General features: G+C 38.0%; 1 protein-coding gene across 1 annotated transcript; it reads right to left on the reverse strand.

Annotated features, from left to right (window-relative positions):
- Positions 1-7,920: 7,920 nt before the first annotated feature.
- On the reverse strand, positions 7,921-20,397 carry LOC120857974 (killer cell lectin-like receptor subfamily B member 1). Its single transcript, XM_040233893.1, has 7 exons — positions 20,252-20,397; positions 18,204-18,306; positions 15,193-15,239; positions 12,982-13,136; positions 12,478-12,593; positions 9,059-9,066; positions 7,921-8,069 (listed from the first exon to the last, which is right to left on the reverse strand). The coding sequence occupies exons 1-7, from the start codon at positions 20,334-20,336 to the stop codon at positions 7,927-7,929; spliced, it is 657 nt and encodes a 218-aa protein (XP_040089827.1). The 5' UTR covers positions 20,337-20,397; the 3' UTR covers positions 7,921-7,926.
- Positions 20,398-20,882: the final 485 nt, after the last annotated feature.

The raw sequence follows: 20,882 nt of genomic DNA on the forward strand, positions 1-20,882 counted from the left end.
AAGTCAGGCTTCAGCATTACGTGAACCATGAATTCCCTGATGTTCAAGCTGGTTTTAGAAAAGGCAGAGGAACCAGAGATCAAATTGCCAACATCCGCTGGATCATGGCAAAAGCAAGAGAGTTCCAGAAAAACATAGATTTCTGGTTTATTGACTATGCCAAAACCTTTGACTCTGTGGATCACAATAAACTGTGGAAAATTCTGAAAGAAATGGGAATACCAGACCACCTGATCTGCCTCTTGAGAAATCTGTATGCAGGTCAGGAAGCAACAGTTAGAACTGGACATGGAACAACAGACTGGTTCCAAATAGGAAAAGGAGTGTGGCAAGGCTGTATATTGTCACCCTGCTTATTTAACTTCTATGCAGTGTCCATCATGAGAAACGCTGGACTGGAAGAAACACAAGCTGGAATCAAGATTGCTGGGAGAAATATCAATCACCTCAGATATGCAGATAACAGCACCCTTATGGCAGAAAGTGAAGAGGAACTAAAAAGCCTCTTGATGAAAATGAAAGAGGAAAGCGAAAAAGTTGGGTTAAACTTCAACATTTAGAAAACTAAGATCATGGCATCTGGTCCCATCACTTCATGGGAAATAGATGGAGAAACAGTAGAAACAGTGTCAGACCTTATTTTGGGGGCTCCAAAATCACTGCAGATGGTGACTGCAGCCATGAAATTAAAAGACGCTTACTCCTTGGAAGAAAAGTTATGACCAACCTAGATAGCATATTCAAAAGCAGAGACATTACTTTGCCGACTAAGGTCCGTCTAGTCAAGGCTATGGTTTTTCCTGTGGTCATGTATGAATGTGAGAGTTGGACTGTGATGAAGGCTGAGCACCAAAGAATTGATGCTTTTGAAGTGTGGTGTTGGAGAAGACTCTTGAGAGTCCCTTGGACTGCAAGGAGATCCAACCAGTCCATTCTGAAGGAGATCAGCCCGGGGATTTCTTTGGAAGGAATGATGCTAAAGCTGAAGCTCCAGAACTTTGGCCACCTCATGCGAAGAGTTGGCTCATTGGAAAAGACTCTGATGCTGGGAGGAATTGGGGGCAGTAGGAGAAGGGAACGACCGAGGATGAGATGGCTGGATGGCATCACAGACTCGATGGATGTGAGTCTGAGTGAACTCTGGGAGATGGTGATGGACAGGGAGGCCTGGCGTGCTGTGATTCATGGGGTCGCAAAGAGTTGGACACAACTGAGCAACTGAACTGAACTGATGGCAGTTCTATTTCCAGTTTTTTGCCCTTACTCTTTTAACTGAATCAGAGGCTTCTCTTCTTTTCATTGTTTTATTGTGATACTTGTCCAGCTCTAGTCAGGAGCGAAGCAGAGCAGTCTTACAATCATAAAAAAAGGACTAATTATAATATTGCAAAGAAGAAACTAAATCCTGTTTTAGAACAGTGGAAAGAAAAAGAGAGTATGAGAGATTTGAGGAAAAGTTCAGAAAAAATGAACATTTGATTCAAACTTTCTACAGTTCCTAGGCTTTTTCTAGGCAAAGAATAAAAGGATTATATGAAAGGAGCCTGTTGCATGTATGGTGCAACCATGAAATCCTAAAACATCAGGATGTGTTCAAAGAGCGGTCAGGAGCCTGCCTCTGAAGAGTGGGCTGCACAGAGAAAGTATAGATGGCCGATCATGAATGACATAATAGGTTGATATGACTTGGCTTTGCAGTGAGTTTATTGTCAGTAAAAAGTGAAAGTCACTCAGTTGTGTCCAACTCTTTGCGACCCCATGGACTACAGAGTCCATGGAATTCTCCAGGCAAGAATACTGGAATGGGTAACCTTTGCCTTCTTCAGGGGATCTTCCCAACTGAGGGATCGAATCCAGGTCTCCCACATTGCAAGCGGATTCTTTACCAGCTGAGCTACACAAACATTGACTCAAATACTTCAACCAAAAAATGTTCTCTTAGATCTGATATTTTTTAATCTGTCTAGAATATGGTTAGACTTGTCTTCTTCCTGGAATTGCATCTTTATAGTTTGAGTTTCAGAGATGACCTTAGCCTTATCATATCCAAGAATGAATTCACGTGATTATCTAATAGTGCAGGAGGAGGAAATGGCAAACCCAATCCAGTACTATTGCCTAGAAAATCCCATGGACAGAAGAGCCTGGTAAGCTACAGTCCATACGGTCTCAAAGATTTGGACACGAATGAGTGACTTCACTTTATCACTTATCTTTATCTAATAGTGCAATAGCAAATGACAGTTCAAGAACCTAACTTCTTGGGCTTAGTTTCATTGTAAAAGGTTCTTACGGATGTGTGCTTTAGGGGTGCTTAATTTCAGATCACACAAACATAGAAAAAATGTGTTATATTTGGAATGAATTCTGAACTAACTGAATGAACTTAGCTTTATCCTGATCTGTTTTAGAAGGTTTCTTTGAACATCATTCCAAGGAGGTAGGAACATACATTGTCAATTGTGGGAACATTTTTTCTAAAATCTGTTCTTTATAGGTCTTTTCCATCGAAGGAACAAACACTTCAAAAATCTCACTTTTATCATATATTATTTTGTAAAGATAATCTTGTCTAGAATGTTTTTTTTAAAAAACGTATTGATGTTTCCTAAGTAACTGGCACAAAATGAATTACCCTTTGAATATTTGATGTGTTCAAAGATTTACATTAATAACTATTATAAATCAACAGGCATGGAAAACAGAAACTAAAATTTTATTTTGATCATTATAGTATTATTTGAATTTATATGATTCAGGCTGGCACTGACTTGTCAGACATAAAAGGGAATGAAATTGGGTCATTTGTAGAGATGTGGGTGGATCTAGAGTCTGTCATACAGAGTGAAGTAAGGAAGAAAGAGAAAAATAAATTTAGCATTAATGCATATATGTGGAATCTAGAAAAATCGTATCAGTTCAGCTCAGTTCAGTTCAGTCGCTCAGTCGTGTCCGACTCTTTGCCACCCCATGAATCGCAGCACGCCAGGCCTCCCTGTCCATCACCAACTCCCAGAGTTCACTCAGACTCACGTCCATTGAGTCAGTGATGCCATCCAGCCATCTTATCCTCTGTTGTCCCCTTCTCCTCCTGCCCCCAATCCCTCCCAGCATCAGAGTCTTTTCCAATGAGCCAACTCTTTGCATGAGGTGGCCAAAGTACTGGAGTTTCAGCTTTAGCATCATTCCTTCCAAAGAAATCCCCGGGCTGATCTCCTTCAGAATGGACTGGTTGGATCTCCTTGCAGTCCAAGGGACCCTCAAGAGTCTTCTCCAACACCAAAGTTCAAAAGTATCAATTCTTCAGTGCTCAGCCTTCTTCACAGTCCAACTCTCACATTCATACATGACCACAGGAAAAACCATAGCCTTGACTAGACGGACCTTAGTCAGCAAAGTAATGTCTTTGATTTTGAATATACTATCTAGGTTGGTCATAACTTTTCTTCCAAGGAGTAAGCGTTTTTTAATTTCATGTCTGCAATCATCATTTGCAGGTGATCCTATCTGCAAAACAGAAATAGAGACACAGACATAGAGAACAAACATATGGATAGCAAAGGAAAAACGGGGTGGTGGGAGGAATTGGGGGATTTGACTGACACATATAGACTATTGATACTATGTACATATATAAAATAGATAACTAATGAGAACGTACTGTATAGCATGGGTCCCAAATTTCCCATATCTAATGCCTGATGATCTGAGATGGAGCTGATATAATGATAATAGAAATAAACAAACAAATGTACAATGAATGTAATGTACTTGAATCATCCTGAAACCGTAAGCCACTCCCTGATTGGTGGAAAAATTGTCCTCCCGAAATTGGTATCTAGTGCTCCAAAGGAATTGATACCTGGTGCACAGTGCATATAGCACATGGAACTCTAATTAATGCACTGTGGGAAGGAAGTCCTAAAGGGAGGAAATAAATGTATATGTAAGACTGGTTCAATTCGCTGTACAGTAGAAACTAATACAACATTATAAGGCAATTATACTCCAATAAAATTATTTTTTAAAGAACCAAGGATACAATTAAAATGGGAAGAACTTTACAATGATGGGGAAGAGTTAAGTTCCCTTCCTCAAATTCCTTTAGTAAGGGAGCTCTGATATAAAAGTCAAGAGAATGGAGTTTAATCAATGCTCTGCCACAAAGCATAAAAACAAAAAATAGAGGCTGTGGAAGAAGCAGAAGACTTTAGAAATATTGAATAAAACTTTTCAGAGGTGAGATAAGGCACAGAGGGGGTGGATGAAAGCTGCAGGATTAGAAACCATTCCCCTTAGCTGGTCTGGACTTTTATCCATAGCGCATCACTGTCTCTTAAAATGAGACTTTTCATTAGAGTATAGCTATTTTATAGTGTTGTGTTAGCTTCTGCTGTACAATGAAATGAATCAGCTATAAGTACACATATATTCCCTCCATTCTGAGCCTCCTGCCTGCCCCCCTACCCATCCGACTCCTCTAGGTCATCACAGAGCACCGAGATCAGTTCCCTGTGCTATATAGCAGCTTCCCACTAGCTATCCACTTTACATATGGTCGTGTATTTATGTCAAAGCTAACACATCTGTCAGAATGACCATCATGAAAAAATCTACAAATAAGAAATACTGGAGAGGGTGTGAAGGAAAGGGAACCCTCTTACACTATTGGTGGGAATGTAAATTGATACAGCCACTATGGAGAATGGTATGGCAGTCCTATAAAAAGAACTAAAAAATAGAACTATCATATGAAGAGACTACTATCAGCAACTATATGCCAATAAAATGGACAACGTGGAAGAAATGGACAAATTCTTAGAAAAGTACAATTTTCCAAAACTGAACCAGGAAGAAATAGAAAATCTTAACAGACCCATCACAAGCATGGAAATTGAAACTGTAATCAGAAATCTTCCAGCAAACAAAAGCCCAGGTCCTGACGGCTTCACAGCTGAATTCTACCAAAAATTTCGAGAAGAGCTAACACCTATCCTACTCAAACTCTTCCAGAAAATTGCAGAGGAAGGGAAACTTCCAAACTTACTCTATGAAGCCACCATCACCCTAATACCAAAACCTGACAAAGATGCCACAAAAAAAGAAAACTACAGGCCAATATCACTGATGAACATAGATGCAAAAAATCCTCAACAAAATTCTAGCAATCAGAATCCAACAACACATTAAAAAGATTGTACACCATGACCAAGTGCACTTTATCCCAGGGATGCAAGGATTCTTCAGTATCCACAAATCAATCAATGTAATTCACCACATTAACAAATTGAAAAATAAAAGCCATATGATTATCTCAATAGAGGCAGAGAAGGCCTTTGACAAAATTCAACATCCATTTATGATAAAAACTCTTCAGAAAGCAGGAATAGAAGGAACACACCTCAACATAATAAAAGCTATATATGACAAACCCACAGCAAACATTATCCTCAATGGTGAAAAATTGAAAGCATTTCCCCTAAAGTCAGGAACGAGACAAGGGTGCCCACTTTCACCGCTACTATTCAACATAGTTCTGGAAGTTTTGGCCACAGCAATCAGAGTAGAAAAAGAAATAAAAGGAATCCAAATTGGAAAAGAAGAAGTAAAACTCTCACTGTTTGCAGATGACATGATCCTCTACATAGAAAATCCTAAAGACTCCACCAGAAAATTACTAGAGCTAATCAATGAATATAGTAAAATTGCAGGATATAAAATCAACACTCAGAAATCCCTTGCATTCCTGTACACTAATAATGAGAAAGTAGAAAAAGAAATTAAGGAAACAATTTCATTCACCATTGCGACGAAAAGAAAAGTACTTAGGAATATACCTACCTAAAGAAACTAAAGACCTATTTATCAAAAACTATAAAACACTGATGAAAGAAATCAAAGAGGACACTAATAGATGGAAAAATATACCATGTTCATGGATTGGAAGAATCAATATAGTGAAAATGAGTATACTACCCAAAGCAATCTACAGATTCAATGCAATCCCTATCAAGCTACCAGCGGTATTTTTCACAGAACTAGAACAAATAATTTCAAGATTTGTATGGAAATACAAAAAACCTCGAATAGCCAAAGCAATCTTGAGAAAGAAGAATGGAACTGGAGGAATCAACTTGCCTGACTTCAGGCTCTACTACAAAGCCACAGTTATTAAGACAGTCTGGTACTGGTACAAAGACAGAAATATAGATCAATGGAACAAAATAGAAAGCCCAGAGATAAATCCACACACCTATGGACACCTTATCTTCGACAAAGGAGGCAAGAATATACAATGGAGTAAAGACAATCTCTTTAACAAGTGGTGCTGGGAAAATTGGTCAACCACTTGTAAAAGAATGAAACTAGATCACTTTCTGACACCACACACAAAAATAAACTCAAAATGGATTAAAGATCTAAACGTAAGACCAGAAACTATAAAACTCCTAGAGGAGAACATAGGCAAAACACTCTCCGACATAAACCACAGCAGGATCTTCTATGATCCACCTCCCAGAATACTGGAAATAAAAGCAAAAATAAACAAATGGGATCTAATTAAAATTAAAAGCTTCTGCACAACAAAGGAAACTATAAGTAAGGTGAAAAGACAGCCTTCTGAATGGGAGAAAACAATAGCAAATGAAGCAACTGACAAACAACTAATCTCAAAAATATACAAGTAACTTATGCAGCTCAACTCCAGAAAAATAAACGACCCAATCAAAAAATGGACCAAAGAACTAAATAGACATTTCTCCAAAGAAGACATACAGATGGCTAACAAACACATGAAAAGATGCTCAACATCACTCATTATCAGAGAAATGCAAATCAAGACCACAATGAGGTACCATTTCACACCAGTCAGAATGGCTGCGATCCAAAAGTCTACAAGCAATAAATGCTGGAGAGGATGTGGAGAAAAGGGAACCCTCTTACACTGTTGGTGGGAATGCAAACTAGTACAGCCACTATGGAAAACAGTGTGGAGATCCCTTTAAAAATTGCAAATAGAGCTGCCTTATGACCCAGCAATCCCACTGCTGGGAATACACACCAAGGAAACCAGAATTGAAAGAGACACATGTACCCCAATGTTCATCGCAGCACTGTTTATAATAGCCAGGACATGGAAACAACCTAGATGTCCATCAACAGATGAATGGATAAGAAAGCTGTGGTACATATACACAATGGAGTATTACTCAGCCATTAAAAAGAATACATTTGAATCAGTTCTAATGAGATGGATGAAACTGGAGCCGATTATACAGAGTGAAGTAAGCCAGAAAGAAAAACACCAATACAGTATACTGACACATATATACGGAATTTAGAAAGATGGTAATGATGACCCTTTATGCGAGACAGCAAAAGAGACACAAATGTATAGAACGGACTTTTGGACTCTGAGGGAGAGGGAGAGGGAGAGGGTGGGATGATTTGGGAGAATGGCTTTGAAACATGTATACTATCATGTAAGAAATGAAGTGCCAGTCTATGTTCGATACAGGATACAGGATGCTTGGGGCTGGTGCATGGGGATGATCCAGAGAGATGATATGGGGTGGGAGGTGGGAGGGGGATTCAGGATTGGAAGCTTGTATACACCCGTGGTGGATTCATGTCAACGTATGGCAAAACCAATACAGTATTGTAAAGTAAAAAAAAAAAAAAAAGAACTATCATATGATACAGCTATCCGATTCCTGGGCACATGCCCTGAGACATCTTTTCTTTAGGTATATTTTTTCTCAGTTATTCAGTGAGGGAGTTAAACATGAACTTTTGTAAAATTCACAAAAATTAGAATTCTCAGTGTGTGTTCATAAAATGTTCATGGAGCCACTATGACAATATATATGGTTAAAGTGACAGAAATCTGAAGTGGAAATTAAAGAGATGTAGGGGGATGGCTAGTCAACTGGAAGAACATACTACTTTATTTCTGACATGTATTAGTTCTTTTTGGCAGATCCGTCTATTTTCTGCAGCACAGGTTTCAGAAATAAATTGTGTCTTTGATATGCAAACGCAGCTATCTTCTTTAGAATCACCAGAAACTGTAATCTGTGGAGCAAAAGAAGACTCTCTTTAGAGTTCATGATTTTCTCACATAATTCTCCTCATCCAGGCAGTATTTTCTGTAACTTTCAGAAAACAACGAGATGCTCAGTTATTAAGCATTGGGTAAGTAAACAGTCTATGGCAGAAAGTGAAGAGGAACTAAAAAGCCTCTGAAAGAGGGTGAAAGAGGAGAGTGAAAAAGCTGGCTTGAAACTCAACATTCAAAAGCTAAGATTTTAGCATCTGGTTCTATTACTTCATGGCAAATAGCAGGGGAAAAAATGCAAGCAGTGACAGACTTTGTTTTCTTGGGCTTCAAAGTCTCTGCAGACAATGACTAAAGCCCTGAGATTAAAATACACTTGCTCGTGGGAATGGCTACCCGCTCCAGTATTCTTGTCTGGAGAAATTCCATTTCCGTGGACAGAGGAACCTGGCAGGATACAGTCCATAGGGTGGGAAAGAGTCAGACAGGACTGAGGGACTAACACTTTCACTTTTTTTCACTTGCTCCTTGGAAGGAAAGCAATGACAAACCTAGACAGCATATTCAAAAGCAAAGACATCACTTTGCCAGCAAATGTCAGTATAGTCAAAGCTATGGCTTTTCCATTACTCATGTACTGATGTGAAATTTATACCATAAAGAGAGTAAGTGCCAAAGAATTGATGCTTTCAAATCATGGTGCTGGAGAAGATTCTTGAGAGTCCCTTGGACTGCATGCAAATCAGGCCAGTCAATCATAAAAAAAATCAACCCTGAATATTCCTTGGAAGGACTGATGCTGAAGCTTTGGAAGGACTGATGCTCCAATATTTTGACCACCTGATGGGAAAAGCCAACTCATTGGAAAAGACCCTGATGCTGGGAAAGACTGAGGCCAAAGGAGAAGGGGGAGGCAGAGGATGAGATGGTTAGATAGCATCACTGACTCAAATGGACATGAATTTGAGCAAACTGGGAGACACTGGAGGACAGAGGAACCTGGAGAGCTGCAGTCTATGGGGGTCACAAAGGGTTGGACACGACTTAGCAACTGAACAGTGATAACTACACAGTCAGTCATAAAGATAAACTTTTAATAGAAAGCTCATATAAACATCTGGAACTTGCAAGTTCATCTTCACTGGAAGCGAAGCATTCGAAACAGAAATGTCATCATGATATATACAAAATGAAGCTTTGAAAATTGGTAACTGAATCTCCTATTAACATATCACATGAAAAACGTATTGCTTTCACGGAACTTTGATTTTCTTAAATATTTAGGATATAACGACCTAGTATTTGGGGAGGCATTGAGATGATACCTATAGAAGTGTGATCAGACTTATACAGTGTATGTGCTCAGGAAATGTAGTTAAGTACGTATAGACACACAGGGTCTCCAGAATTTGAATGTGGCCAGAAAAGGAGGCTCAGTTCATGTTGTATATAGTGGAAGGTTCCTTTTTTCCCGTTCCAAACAGTTCACGAGTGTCTGCTCTGATCAATGTTCTCTTAGTTCCAAAGATGCAGGAGTGTTGTGGCTCATTACAGATGTGGTGTGAGTAGCACTCAAAGAATGGGATGGCAACACAGAACTGGCATGCCAGGATGGGGTATGCACAAGACGTTCACCTGCTTGTCCTAAATTGAAAGTGAAGGGGTACAGTGGGCAGGGCTCCATCACAGATTTTTTTTGTTCCTTTGTTCCATTTCTTCATAAAACCCCTTGGCCCTGAGAAGTTCACCTGATTCCCTCCTAGTGCCTGACAGTCTAGTCACATCAGCATTTCTTTCAAGAGAGTAATAGCAAAAGTCTCTTTTGCTATTTTATCTCTTTCACCTTTCTGGTCCCTTCAACTTTCAAGATAACTTTTTTAATGCTCAACTGACCAAGCCTATTTACAAAAGGCCCTTGGTGACTTCCCAGGCCTGCTTTGACCAGATCTCTGCCTAGTTCTTTAGTGTTAACTTCTTTAATCCCCAAAGCAGTCCTGTGAAAAAAATTATCACTCTATCTTTTACTTTACTTGAAAACCAGGGTTCAGTTCAATTCAGTTCAGTTGCTCAGTCATGTCCAACTCTTTGTGACCCCATGGACTGCAGCACACCAGGCCTCCCTGTTCATCACCAACTCCCGGAGTTTACTCAAACTCATGTCCGCTGAGTTGGTGATGCTATCCAAGCATCTCATCCTCTGTCGTCCCATTCTCCTCCTTCCTTCTACTTTTCCCAGCATCACAGTCTTTTCAAATGAGTCAGTTCTTCACATCAGGTGGACAAAATTTTGGAGTTTCAGGTTTAGCATCAGTCCTTCCAATGAATATTCAGGACTTATTTCCTTTAGGGTAGATTAGTTGAATCTCCTTGTAGTCCAAGGGATTCTCAAGAGTCTTCTCCAACACCACAGTTCAAAAGCATCAATTCTTCTGCACTCAGCTTTCTTTATAGTCCAACTCTCACATCCATACATGACTACTGGAAAGATATAGCTTTGACTAGATGGACATTTGTTGGTAAAGTAATGTCTCTACTTTATAACATGCTGTCTAGTTTAGAGCACTAAATAAAAGCAGTGTCTAACTGCTGCTGTTTTACTATCATATGATACCTTCCAGATTTACCTGATCACAGTCTTAATAAAACCATTACTTTACTCTTCAGAATAAAAGAGAATGTTCAGTCACATTTAATCTATCAACTGTGCCTGTATTTCTTGTCATACACCTCAGAGTTTTCCAATTATATAAAAAAACCTTAATAAAATAAACATAATGCCCCAGTAAGAAACATACACACAGGTAACCAAAATTAATCTTTTCTAATGACAAAGAAATAAAAGTAAGCTAATATCAGAGTTGCATTTATATGTCAATGAAGTATAGATAATAATCCCTGTAAAACAAATAAAAATTCAGAATAGATTTTATTTAACAAAATACATTTGCCTTTTAATATGTTTATTCTAGTCCAGAACACTTTATTTAAAAATAATATTCATGTATGGCAAAACCAATACAGTATTGTAAAGTAAAATAAAAAAAATAATATTGATTTTAAAGTACTGCACTTAAAAAATACTGTATTTTAGAATGAATCAAACAAATGAAAACTTGGTCATTAAACCAACATATCTCAATGTTTGGTAACTTTCCACACAATAAAGTATTACTATATTTTGGATAAACTTGAATATGCTCCTGGGTCTTAAACTTCAATGTCTTGATGTTTTGAATGAGAAAAAGAATTGATTTTAACTGTAATTTATACAAATGTCAATAAGTCTTTTGCAGACTCAAAAAAGCATAACACAATGTCATCTGTTCTGAAAAACTCAACAAAAATTCTTTTCAGAAACTGGGTTGGATGCCTGCACACTTTCATTTTCTAGGGAAATTAGTGTCCTGCCCTTTGATGTACAAAAAAGATGAAGTCCGTTACAGATTTGTAATTTAATTGGTAACATCAATCCTAAAACACTCACGGTTATCCTGGCCATCTTGCAATAAGAGACTATAGTGAGACAACCAGAAAGAAACTGCAAGGGCTTCCCTGACGACTCAGTAAAGAAGCCACGTGCCAAAGCAGGAGACACAGGTTCGATCCCTAATCTGGGAAGATCCTACATGCTGTGGAGCAACTGATCCTGTGCAACACAACTATCGTGTCTGTGCTCTAGAGCCCGTACACTGCACCTACTGAAGCCCAAGTGCCCTAGAAGCTGTGCTCTGCAGCAAGAGCAGCTACCACAGTGAGAAGCCCGCACACCACAGCTAGAGAGCGGCCCCCACTCGGAGCAACTAAAGAAAACTCTGAGCAGCAATGAAGACCCAGCACAGACAAAAATAAATCAATAAAGTGGAAGAAAAAGAAATGGCAAATAGCTCTGTTGTGGCTTATGCAGGTTTACTACATCTCCTCAAACAACTCTTTTTCTACACTACTGGTTAAAATAGGCTGCAATATTTATCACCGTTTGGCTAGTTCCCAAATATCTGGATTCCACATACTCTGATATATGCTATATTTTTCTTCTCGTATTTATCGTTCCAGCATGGCCCACTAAGGTATGTGGTCCCACAGGTTGAAAAACTATTTAACAATTCTTTGTGTCAGTATCTTCTAGCTAGAAATTTCTTTATTTTTAAATTTTATTCTCTGAAAAACCTTTTTGTGTGTGTCCCTCCCAAAGGAATTGGTCTCTTCCTTGTCTCCTAAAACTCCATTTCAGATAAAATATACGTTGTAACAAAGAGTTGGTGTGTTTTCATATATAGAACTTTTTAACCAACTTCAGAATCATTCTTCTTCTCAGGCTATTAACTATAAATCTCAGTCTTCAATAACAATGTTACTATCTTGCCAATTGATGTAAATGCTGTAAATTGAATATTAAAGTTAGCTTATCTAATACTCACATATTAGATTTTAAAAAGGATCCATTTATCCACTTCCATTTCTTCTCTGATAATGTAAAATTTAATCCAACCCAAAACAGCATTCCATTTTCATTTATCAGGTTTTGTATGAGTCTCTGTAATTGAAACAGAAGAAATGACTGAATATTGAATCTGTTATCTGTTGCTGGTTTGCATTCTTATGCTCATCCTCTGAAACCCAGTTCAAGTATCACCTCTTCTATGAGGCTGTTCCTGACTCCCTTTTGGTGTTAATTAATCCTTATTTGTGATACTTCTATTTGTTCATTTATATATTAATATACACAAATGTTTATATTGTTGTATTCATTAAATTATATTTATTTTGTTTACATGTCTATTTAGTCTCTCAGATTGTGAGCTTCTTGAAGTCAAGGTTGATATTTTCATCTGCATAGAACCCTTAAGGCTAAAGCACAAAGATCTTGATATGGTTAGAAGTCAGTGCTAAGTAGTATTAAAGTATTTTACTTAATTACTTACCAGTTCTTCCTTATCTTGAATAAGCAGCACACTGGATTCTCTTGTGGAACAGTCAGCTAGACTGTCATTCCAAGTTTTGGAAGTTTCATGAAAATACAAGCATTTATCTCGGATTTGTTGCCAAGGCATTGGGCATGTTAATGGAACTGATCTCTCTAAAGTAAGAAAGAAGGGGAGCAATAAAGTAAGAAAGAGGAAGAAGAAATAAATGCTATGTTTCTAACCTGTCCCCACCCCACTAACACTAACCACGCATGCACTACTCATCATAAATTCAGGAAAGACTTTGCTCATCGCTGTGAGGACAATTATGTATTTAGAATTTAATATAACTGTGAAGCTTTTGAGACCATCGTTCATTCTGCTACTAAGATTTGAAAAATAGTGACCCGTTAAAACACTAACAGACAGAATAACTTGTTCAAGTCCACACAAGCAGATGGTGATAGAGACAAAACTCTTTCTAGGATTCCTTAAATTCCTCAAGAGTGCTCTTTCTACTTCATGGACAGCAATGTCAAAATCATCTAAAAAATACACTTGAAAAAATATAACTTGAAAGCAAATAATAATTTATGTTAATGGCAAATACCATGGAGAAAAATTATAAATTTCTAATGCTAAATTATATATTTGAATATTCAGTTCAACTCAGTTACTCAGTCTTGTCCGATTCTGTAAACCCATGGATTGCAGCATGGAGCTTCCTTGTCCAACACCAACTCCCAGAGCTAGCTCAAACTCATGTCCATCGAGTCGGTGATGCCATCCAACCATCTCAACCTCTGTCATCCCCTTCTACCTCCTGCCTTCAATCTTTCCCAACATCAGAGTCTTTTCCGATGAGTCAGCTCTTTGCATCACGTGGCAAAAGTATTGGAGCTTCATCTTCAGCATCAGTCTTTGCAGTGAATACTCAGGACTGAGTTCCTTTAGGATTGACTGGTTTGATCTCCTTGCAGTCCAAGAGATTCTCAGGAGTCTTCTCCAACACCACAGTTCAAAAACATCATTCTTCAGCACTCAGCTATCTTTATGGTCTGAGTCTCACATCCATACAAGACTACTGGAAAAACCATAGCTTTAACTAGAAGGACCTCTGTTGGCAAAGTAATGTCTCAGATTTTTAATATGCTGTCTAGGTTGGTCACAGCTTTTCTTCCAAGGAGCACATGTCTTTTAATTTCATGGCTATAACACCATCTGCAGTGGTTTGGGAGCCCTAGAAAATAAAGTCTGTCACTGTTCCCATTGTTTCCCCATCCATTTGCCATGAAGTGATGAGACCAGATGCCATGATCGTCATTTTTTGAATGTTGAGTTTTAAGCCCACTTTTTCACTCTCTTCTTTCACTTTCATCAAGAGGCTCTTTAGTTCTTCTTCACTTTTTGCCATAAGGGTGGTGTCATCTGCATATTGAAGATTATTGATATCTCTCCTTGGTAGTCTTGATTCCAGCTTGTGCTTCATCTAGCTCGACATTTCACATGATGTACTCTGCACGTGAGTTAAATAAGCAGAGTGACAACACACAGCCTTGATGTACTCCTTTCCAAAATTGGAATCAGTCCATTGTTTTTTGCATTTCTTCTTCTTGGGGATGGGTTATGAACAGGATCTATTGGATAGCATTTCCTAGAAGGATTTCCCATTTCTTAACATTTCTGTTCTGTACAAGGTATGTAATAAATGATCACTTTCTGCTGCAGTCACTCATCACTAGTATATTAAAACACACTTCTTAGAAACTATAAGAACATGATCAATGTCTTAATGATTAATACAATAAATTTAAATAATTAATTTCACATTTGTGTTTCATTAATTAACTTCAGGTAAAAGTTAACTGCTTGACATATTCATTGAAATCACCAAATAGCCCATATAAATGAATATTTGACTATAGCTTGGTTTTTGACTATTAATTAATTCTTGACTCTCTTGGCAGGAGTATTCATTAAGACAGTATTATCTGGTTAAGATCATAGGCTCTGAATATAGACCACCAAAGTCTCAGTATCACCTCATAGGACTTGCATGACTCTGAACGAGTGGCTTAAGCTTTCCATGTCTCAGTTTTGTCAAAGGTAAAATCAGAGTGATAATACTATCATAATGTATTGGTTGTTACTAGTCTTAACTAAGATAAGGCAATGATATCTATCAAATTTTAGCCATTAATCTTAGGAAATTCAAGGCACAAAATATACCTGTTGTTTCCTTCCTGTTTTCTTGGGAATCAACACTGCTTTTTTTCCTTTGGTGAGTTTAGTATTAAGGATATCACTGGTAAATAAAGAGAAACTATTAAAAAGTTTAATGCTAAAAGCTGCAGTGAAATGGATACACTATATATATCACTTCCGGAAATGATTTCAACAAGCTTGAAATGAACAGAAGATAAAAGTAATAGCAATGTAGTAACAGAGAATCCATTTAGAAGACAATGTAAACAAACACATAACAAGTAAACCCACAGAAAGATTGAGTTACTTGCTTCTACTATAAATAAGACTTTACTTATTTACTGACTTTCTTTGCTTGCTTATCAGCCTGCAATGCAGGGGGCCCCAGTTGGATTCCTGGGTGGCAAAGATCTGCTGGAGAAGGGATAGGCTACCTACTCCAGTATTCTTGGGCTTCCCTGTGGCTCAGCTGGCAAAGAATCCAAGAGGCCCTGGAGAAGGAAAAGGCTACTCATTTCAGTATTCTGACCTGGAGAATTCCATGGACTATATAGTCCATGGGGTTGCAAAGAGTCAGACACCACTGAGCGACTTTCACTTTCACATTTTTTTACTTGCTTTCAGTAAGCCGGTGTTACTTAAACTTTTAAATTGCTTCCACTCCTGTCTGCATGCTCCATCCTCAGAATGAGTGTAATTGTGCCTATCCTATGTGAGACACTGCCCAGGACAATCTGAAATTTTGTAGGAACTTAAGAAACTATAGAGACTTCCTAAGCCATCCAGTGTTAAGCCTGCTTTCCAGTGCATGGGGAGTAGGTGTGATCCCTGGTTGGAAAGCTGAGATCCCACAAACGTCTTGGCCAAAAACAAAGAACAAAAACAAACAAAAACCCAGAATATAGGGACAACAGAAGCAATATTGTAACAAGTTCAATAAAGACTTTAAAACTGTAAGCTTTACAAAATCTAAATACAAATCAAGTATTTCTGATGAATCAGTTCAGTTCAGTTCAGTCACTCAGTCGTGTCTGACTCTTTGTGACCCCATGAATCACAGCACACCAGGCCTCCCTGTTTGTCACCAACTCCCGGAGTTGACTCAAACTCATGTCCATCAGGTTAGTGATGCCATCCAGCCATCTCATCTTCTGTCGTCCCCTTCTCCTTCTGCCCCCAATCCCTCCCAGCATCAGGGTCTTTTCAAAAGATCAACTCTTTGCATGAGGTGGCCAAATGATTGGAGTTTCAGCTTCAGCATCAGTTCTTTCAAAGAACACCCAGGACTGATCCCCTTTAGGATGGACTTGTTGGACCTCCTTGCAGCCCAAGGGACACTCAAGAGTCTTCTCCAACACCACAGTTCAAAAGCATCAATTCTTCGGTGCTCAGCTTTCTTTACAGTCCAACTCTCACATCCATACATGACTACTGGAAAAACCATAGCTTTGACTAGATGGACCTTTGTTGGCAAAGTAATATCTCTGCTTCTTAATATGCTATCAATGTTGGTCATAAGTTTCCTTCCAAGGAGTAAGCGTCTTTTAATTTCATGGCTGCAATCACCATCTGCAGTGATTTTCGAGCCCCCCAAAACAAAGCCTGACACTGTTTCCACCGTTTCCGCATCTATTTCCCATGAAGTGATGGGACCAGATACCATGATCTTAGTTTTCTGAATGTTGAGCTTTAAGCCAACTTTTTCACTCTCCCCTTTCACCTTCATCAAGAGGCTTTTTAGTTCCTCTTCACTTTCTTCCGTAAGGGTGGTGTCATCTGCATATCTGAGGTTATTGATATTGGTGGCTAATTTGAAATGTACTGTAGATATAAAACATACATACTAGATTTCAAAGATCTCAAACAATCTGTAAAAAGAATGTAAAATAACTCAATAATGTTTGTATTACTATGTGTTGAAAAACCTGATGTAGTACATAAAATATATTTTAAAATAAAGAATCTGTAAATAATTGGAAATTTTCTTTGTTATTGTCACCCTTTTATCGTAATTACAATTAAAAAAAAAATTCTTGGCGCACATGTGAAATCTCTCGCAATGACTTCGAACAATTAGGAAGAGAAATACCCGAGGCAAAGCTTGCAGAATAAATATGGGCTGAGCACTAATAGAGCACTGTTTGGTGACTCTTTTAATTTCATTGGTTTTCCAGTAAGTTTGGGGTAGTCATATTGATGGTACAAGTAGAATAAGTAGAAAAATAAAAATAAATGATCTTGTACCACATACCTGAAATTTTTAACCCAATCAGAGTCAAGGCAAGAAGAATAATCCCAGCACATCCAAGTTTCCAAGAAAATCTATGCTGACATGGACCCTGACAAACATCTGAGAGGTTAAGAACATATACCATATTAACTCCGTTGAGTTCATTTGGTACAAAACGCAAAGGTTGTTAGGATCACATAAGAAAGAACTAGATTTCGGATGAGGGCTAGGGGCAGGAAAGAACATTTACTAATCATCTTACAGTAGGATGCTGAAGACTTCCCTGGTGGCCCAGTGGTTGAGAATTTGCCTGCCAATGCAAGGCCTGGAGTTGGATCTCTGGTCCAGGAAGATTTCACGTGCCACGGCACAACTAAGTCCATGTTCCACAACAAGAGAAGCCGCCACAGTGTGAAGGCCACGCTTTGCAAGTGAAGAGTAGCTCCCCTTACCACAACCAGAGAAAGGCTGCATGCAGCAACAAAGCCCCAGTGCAGCTAAAATAAACAAGCAAGAGACCAAGGGGGTGGAAATGTAAATACATATTAAGTTTTCTCTTTTGCACTTAATAGCATCTAAGACATAACATACCTATTCATTTATATGTATGTCTTCCTAGCAGTATAATATAAACACAAGAATAGAAAATATTTTTTCACTATTTTGTTCACTTACAGTCACCCCGGCACCAGGGCACATCTGCCTCAGGTGCTTAGTTTTGGATGAAAAGATAAACACTAGAGGCATTTTGCCAACACTTATCTACTTTTGTAAGAAATTATAAACTAAATAAGTCACAACTCACATCTCTGTCTGGTTTTCCCGAATGTCTTTAATATAATCACTATTCCACAGTTCCCACAGCCTGAACAGTTCAGCCAAAGAGCTCAGGGGTAGTTTCACAATAACTGTAATACCAGGTCAATGTGAGGAGAAAGAATGTCACCTGCCATTTCAAGAAACAAGAGGTGTTGCGACCATAAAGCCATCTACCCGGGCAGCTGCCCTGATGGTGAAGCCTGAGGGGAATTCAGGATAAAGGAAAAAAAGGATAAAAGCCTGGGTATTTAAAATACATGTGGATGATTGATTTCAATAAGAATGATTGATTTCTTGTGTCTTCCCACATGTAGAAAAGCACTAAAATCATTAACTTGAGACGTCTGTTTTTGTGATCAGCAGTCGTCTTTTGATAGTCAACTACATGTTTTCCGTTTTGTTTTAAGCAAAAACTCCTATAAATCCTGGCTCCCCTGTCACCTTTGGGGAAAGTTCCTTCAAGTTATCCAAGAGGCTACCTTCTTGGCTATGGTCCTCAGTAAACTCACCAAATACATAAGTCTCAACTTTTAGGTTATGTATTTTTTTCAGTCAAGTGTTTTATAATCACGCATTTTTTGTCTGATTTTATTCTATTTTGTTTTTCAAATTTACTTTTAGAATGATATGTTGTGGAATAATGACTGCAATCAAAAGAGATATATTTTCTGGCCCCATTGATTTGGGATCATACATAGTAGCTTTTGAGGAAAATCTTCCCATCTTTCTGTATACTCATTCTCCAAAATGTCCTTTCAACACCATCCTCCTTTCTTCCACTTTTGCTTTATTTGAATAAGGAACAGAAAGCCTTGCTCTTTCACAGCAAAAAATACCCATAGCTTAATCAAACTCTCATTGTAGTTATCAAAATTCCCCAAATTTCCATTACCCCATAGGAAAGGATCATCAAACTCTTTTGTAACCCTAAGACTTTTCAATCTCCAATTTAGAATGCTGAAAATTTAACAGTTTCAAATTATACCAAATGATCTTAAAAAGATATAACCCATGTGCTAAGCACACTATGAAATGAATATCACATGGGATAAAAATTGCAATATTAGGAAATTTGGTTTGACACGAGAAGGCAGTCCTATATTATGATAATTTTATACATTTTTCTTCTTATTTTCTAGTTTCTTTTCATCCATCCCCAGCCCATGGAATCCATTACTTCATGTTAGAATCCCTACCTCCTTCACTCAGAATACTAGATCACACATACACAAAATTGCCAACGTCAACAAATGTCAAATAGTTTCATCAGTGATATTCTCCCATGTCCTGTGGCTTACCTCCTTCTAAGCTGATACACATTTTAATTTAAAAATCATCAGGTTGTGATTATATTCAAGTCTTTGATCTTGAATATCATTTTTTTCAGAACAGTTTTTCCCTTCCTTTTGTAGAGTGAAAGATGTCAACCATTAAGACTACACTCCAGTGTTTTGAAGGGAACATCATGGATGCAAATACATTGGAACTTACAGTAATTTATAAAGGAATTTGGAATAAAGTAGGTTACTATTACAGCAAGGTAGTAAAGTATCTCCAAACTACTCCTTTGTTAAAAAACAAACAAACTAAAAAACAAAAGGGGACTTTCTGGTGGTTCAGTGTTTAAGCCTCCGAGCTTCCACTGCAGGGAGCATAGATCTGAACCCTGGTCTGGGAACAAAGATCATGCATCATGCATGGTGAAGCAAAAAAACCAACAAGACAAAGAAAAATACTTCTTTGTTCTTATGTTCATAGATGTAGAACATTTCTTAAAGAATCTTTTTGCCGAGATTCAGTGATAAGAGTGAGGTTCACTTTTCACAAAATTATCTTGATAAAAATCAAACCTACAAGATGTGGGTTTTTTCCCATATCTGTGATTACCTATAGACAGGCCATGCTATATCTATTTAACGTTAGCATATGACTGCTGCTCATCTTCAACTTCATGACTTAAAACCACAAATCTTAGCGAAAAATCTCAGTATTGGAAGATATACCAATGCCAGAAGGAAAATTAAAGTCACTTACTCTGATGAAGAGATGAGGGTGATGACCTTTCAATGGCAGAATCCCTGGGTAGGGTTGAATTTACATAAATCGACTGATTATCCATTGCAAATGGCAGAATGTGGCACTAATGTTGTATAAAAGAAAAAACTCTAAGTTCTATGAGGCAAGATCAGCTAAAAGAAGTGCCCATTCATGAAAAGCTCTTTTGTCTTCCTATGTTATCACCTACCCACACCTACCCACATAGCTGTGGGTTTTCTATGAATTAGTGAGAAAATCCACTTACTGGGTGTCAAGCATACTTAGACACCCAATATTGGGATAGCCAAAAAGTTCATTTGAGTTAAAATGCAAACGAATTTTTTGGCCAACCCAATATCTACTTTCTTTAATTAACTGGCCTGTTTGACAAATTCTAAGAAGCTTTGCTGTTGTCTTCATAGCCATCCATTTTGAATACCTTTCTCTGTGCTGGGAGCAGAGTGAAGGAAATGAAGCACTCTCATTTGGCTAAAAAAAAGTTAGAATTAAGATAAATAATATTTAATACGAGGTTGTAAAACATAAACACTAATGCAAAAACCAAACTAAACCAAAACCCTGCAGGACACCTTTCAAAACCTCTAAAATCTTCTTTAAATATTTGTCC

Source organism: Oryx dammah, unplaced genomic scaffold, assembly GCF_014754425.2.
Source record: "Oryx dammah isolate SB20612 unplaced genomic scaffold, SCBI_Odam_1.1 HiC_scaffold_29, whole genome shotgun sequence".
NCBI classification, from domain to species: domain Eukaryota; kingdom Metazoa; phylum Chordata; class Mammalia; order Artiodactyla; family Bovidae; genus Oryx; species Oryx dammah.

Coding starts and splice junctions, on each gene's coding strand:
- LOC120857974 (XM_040233893.1), bottom strand. CDS start 20,336: ATGGATAATCAGTCGATTTATGTAAATTCAACCCTACCCAGGGATTCT. Junction 15,240..18,203: donor CGGGAAAACCAGACAGAGAT/GTGAGTTGTGAC, acceptor AACTCACCAAAG/GAAAAAAAGCAGTGTTGATT. Junction 12,594..12,981: donor TTCAAGATAAGGAAGAACTG/GTAAGTAATTAA, acceptor TTTCAATTACAG/AGACTCATACAAAACCTGAT.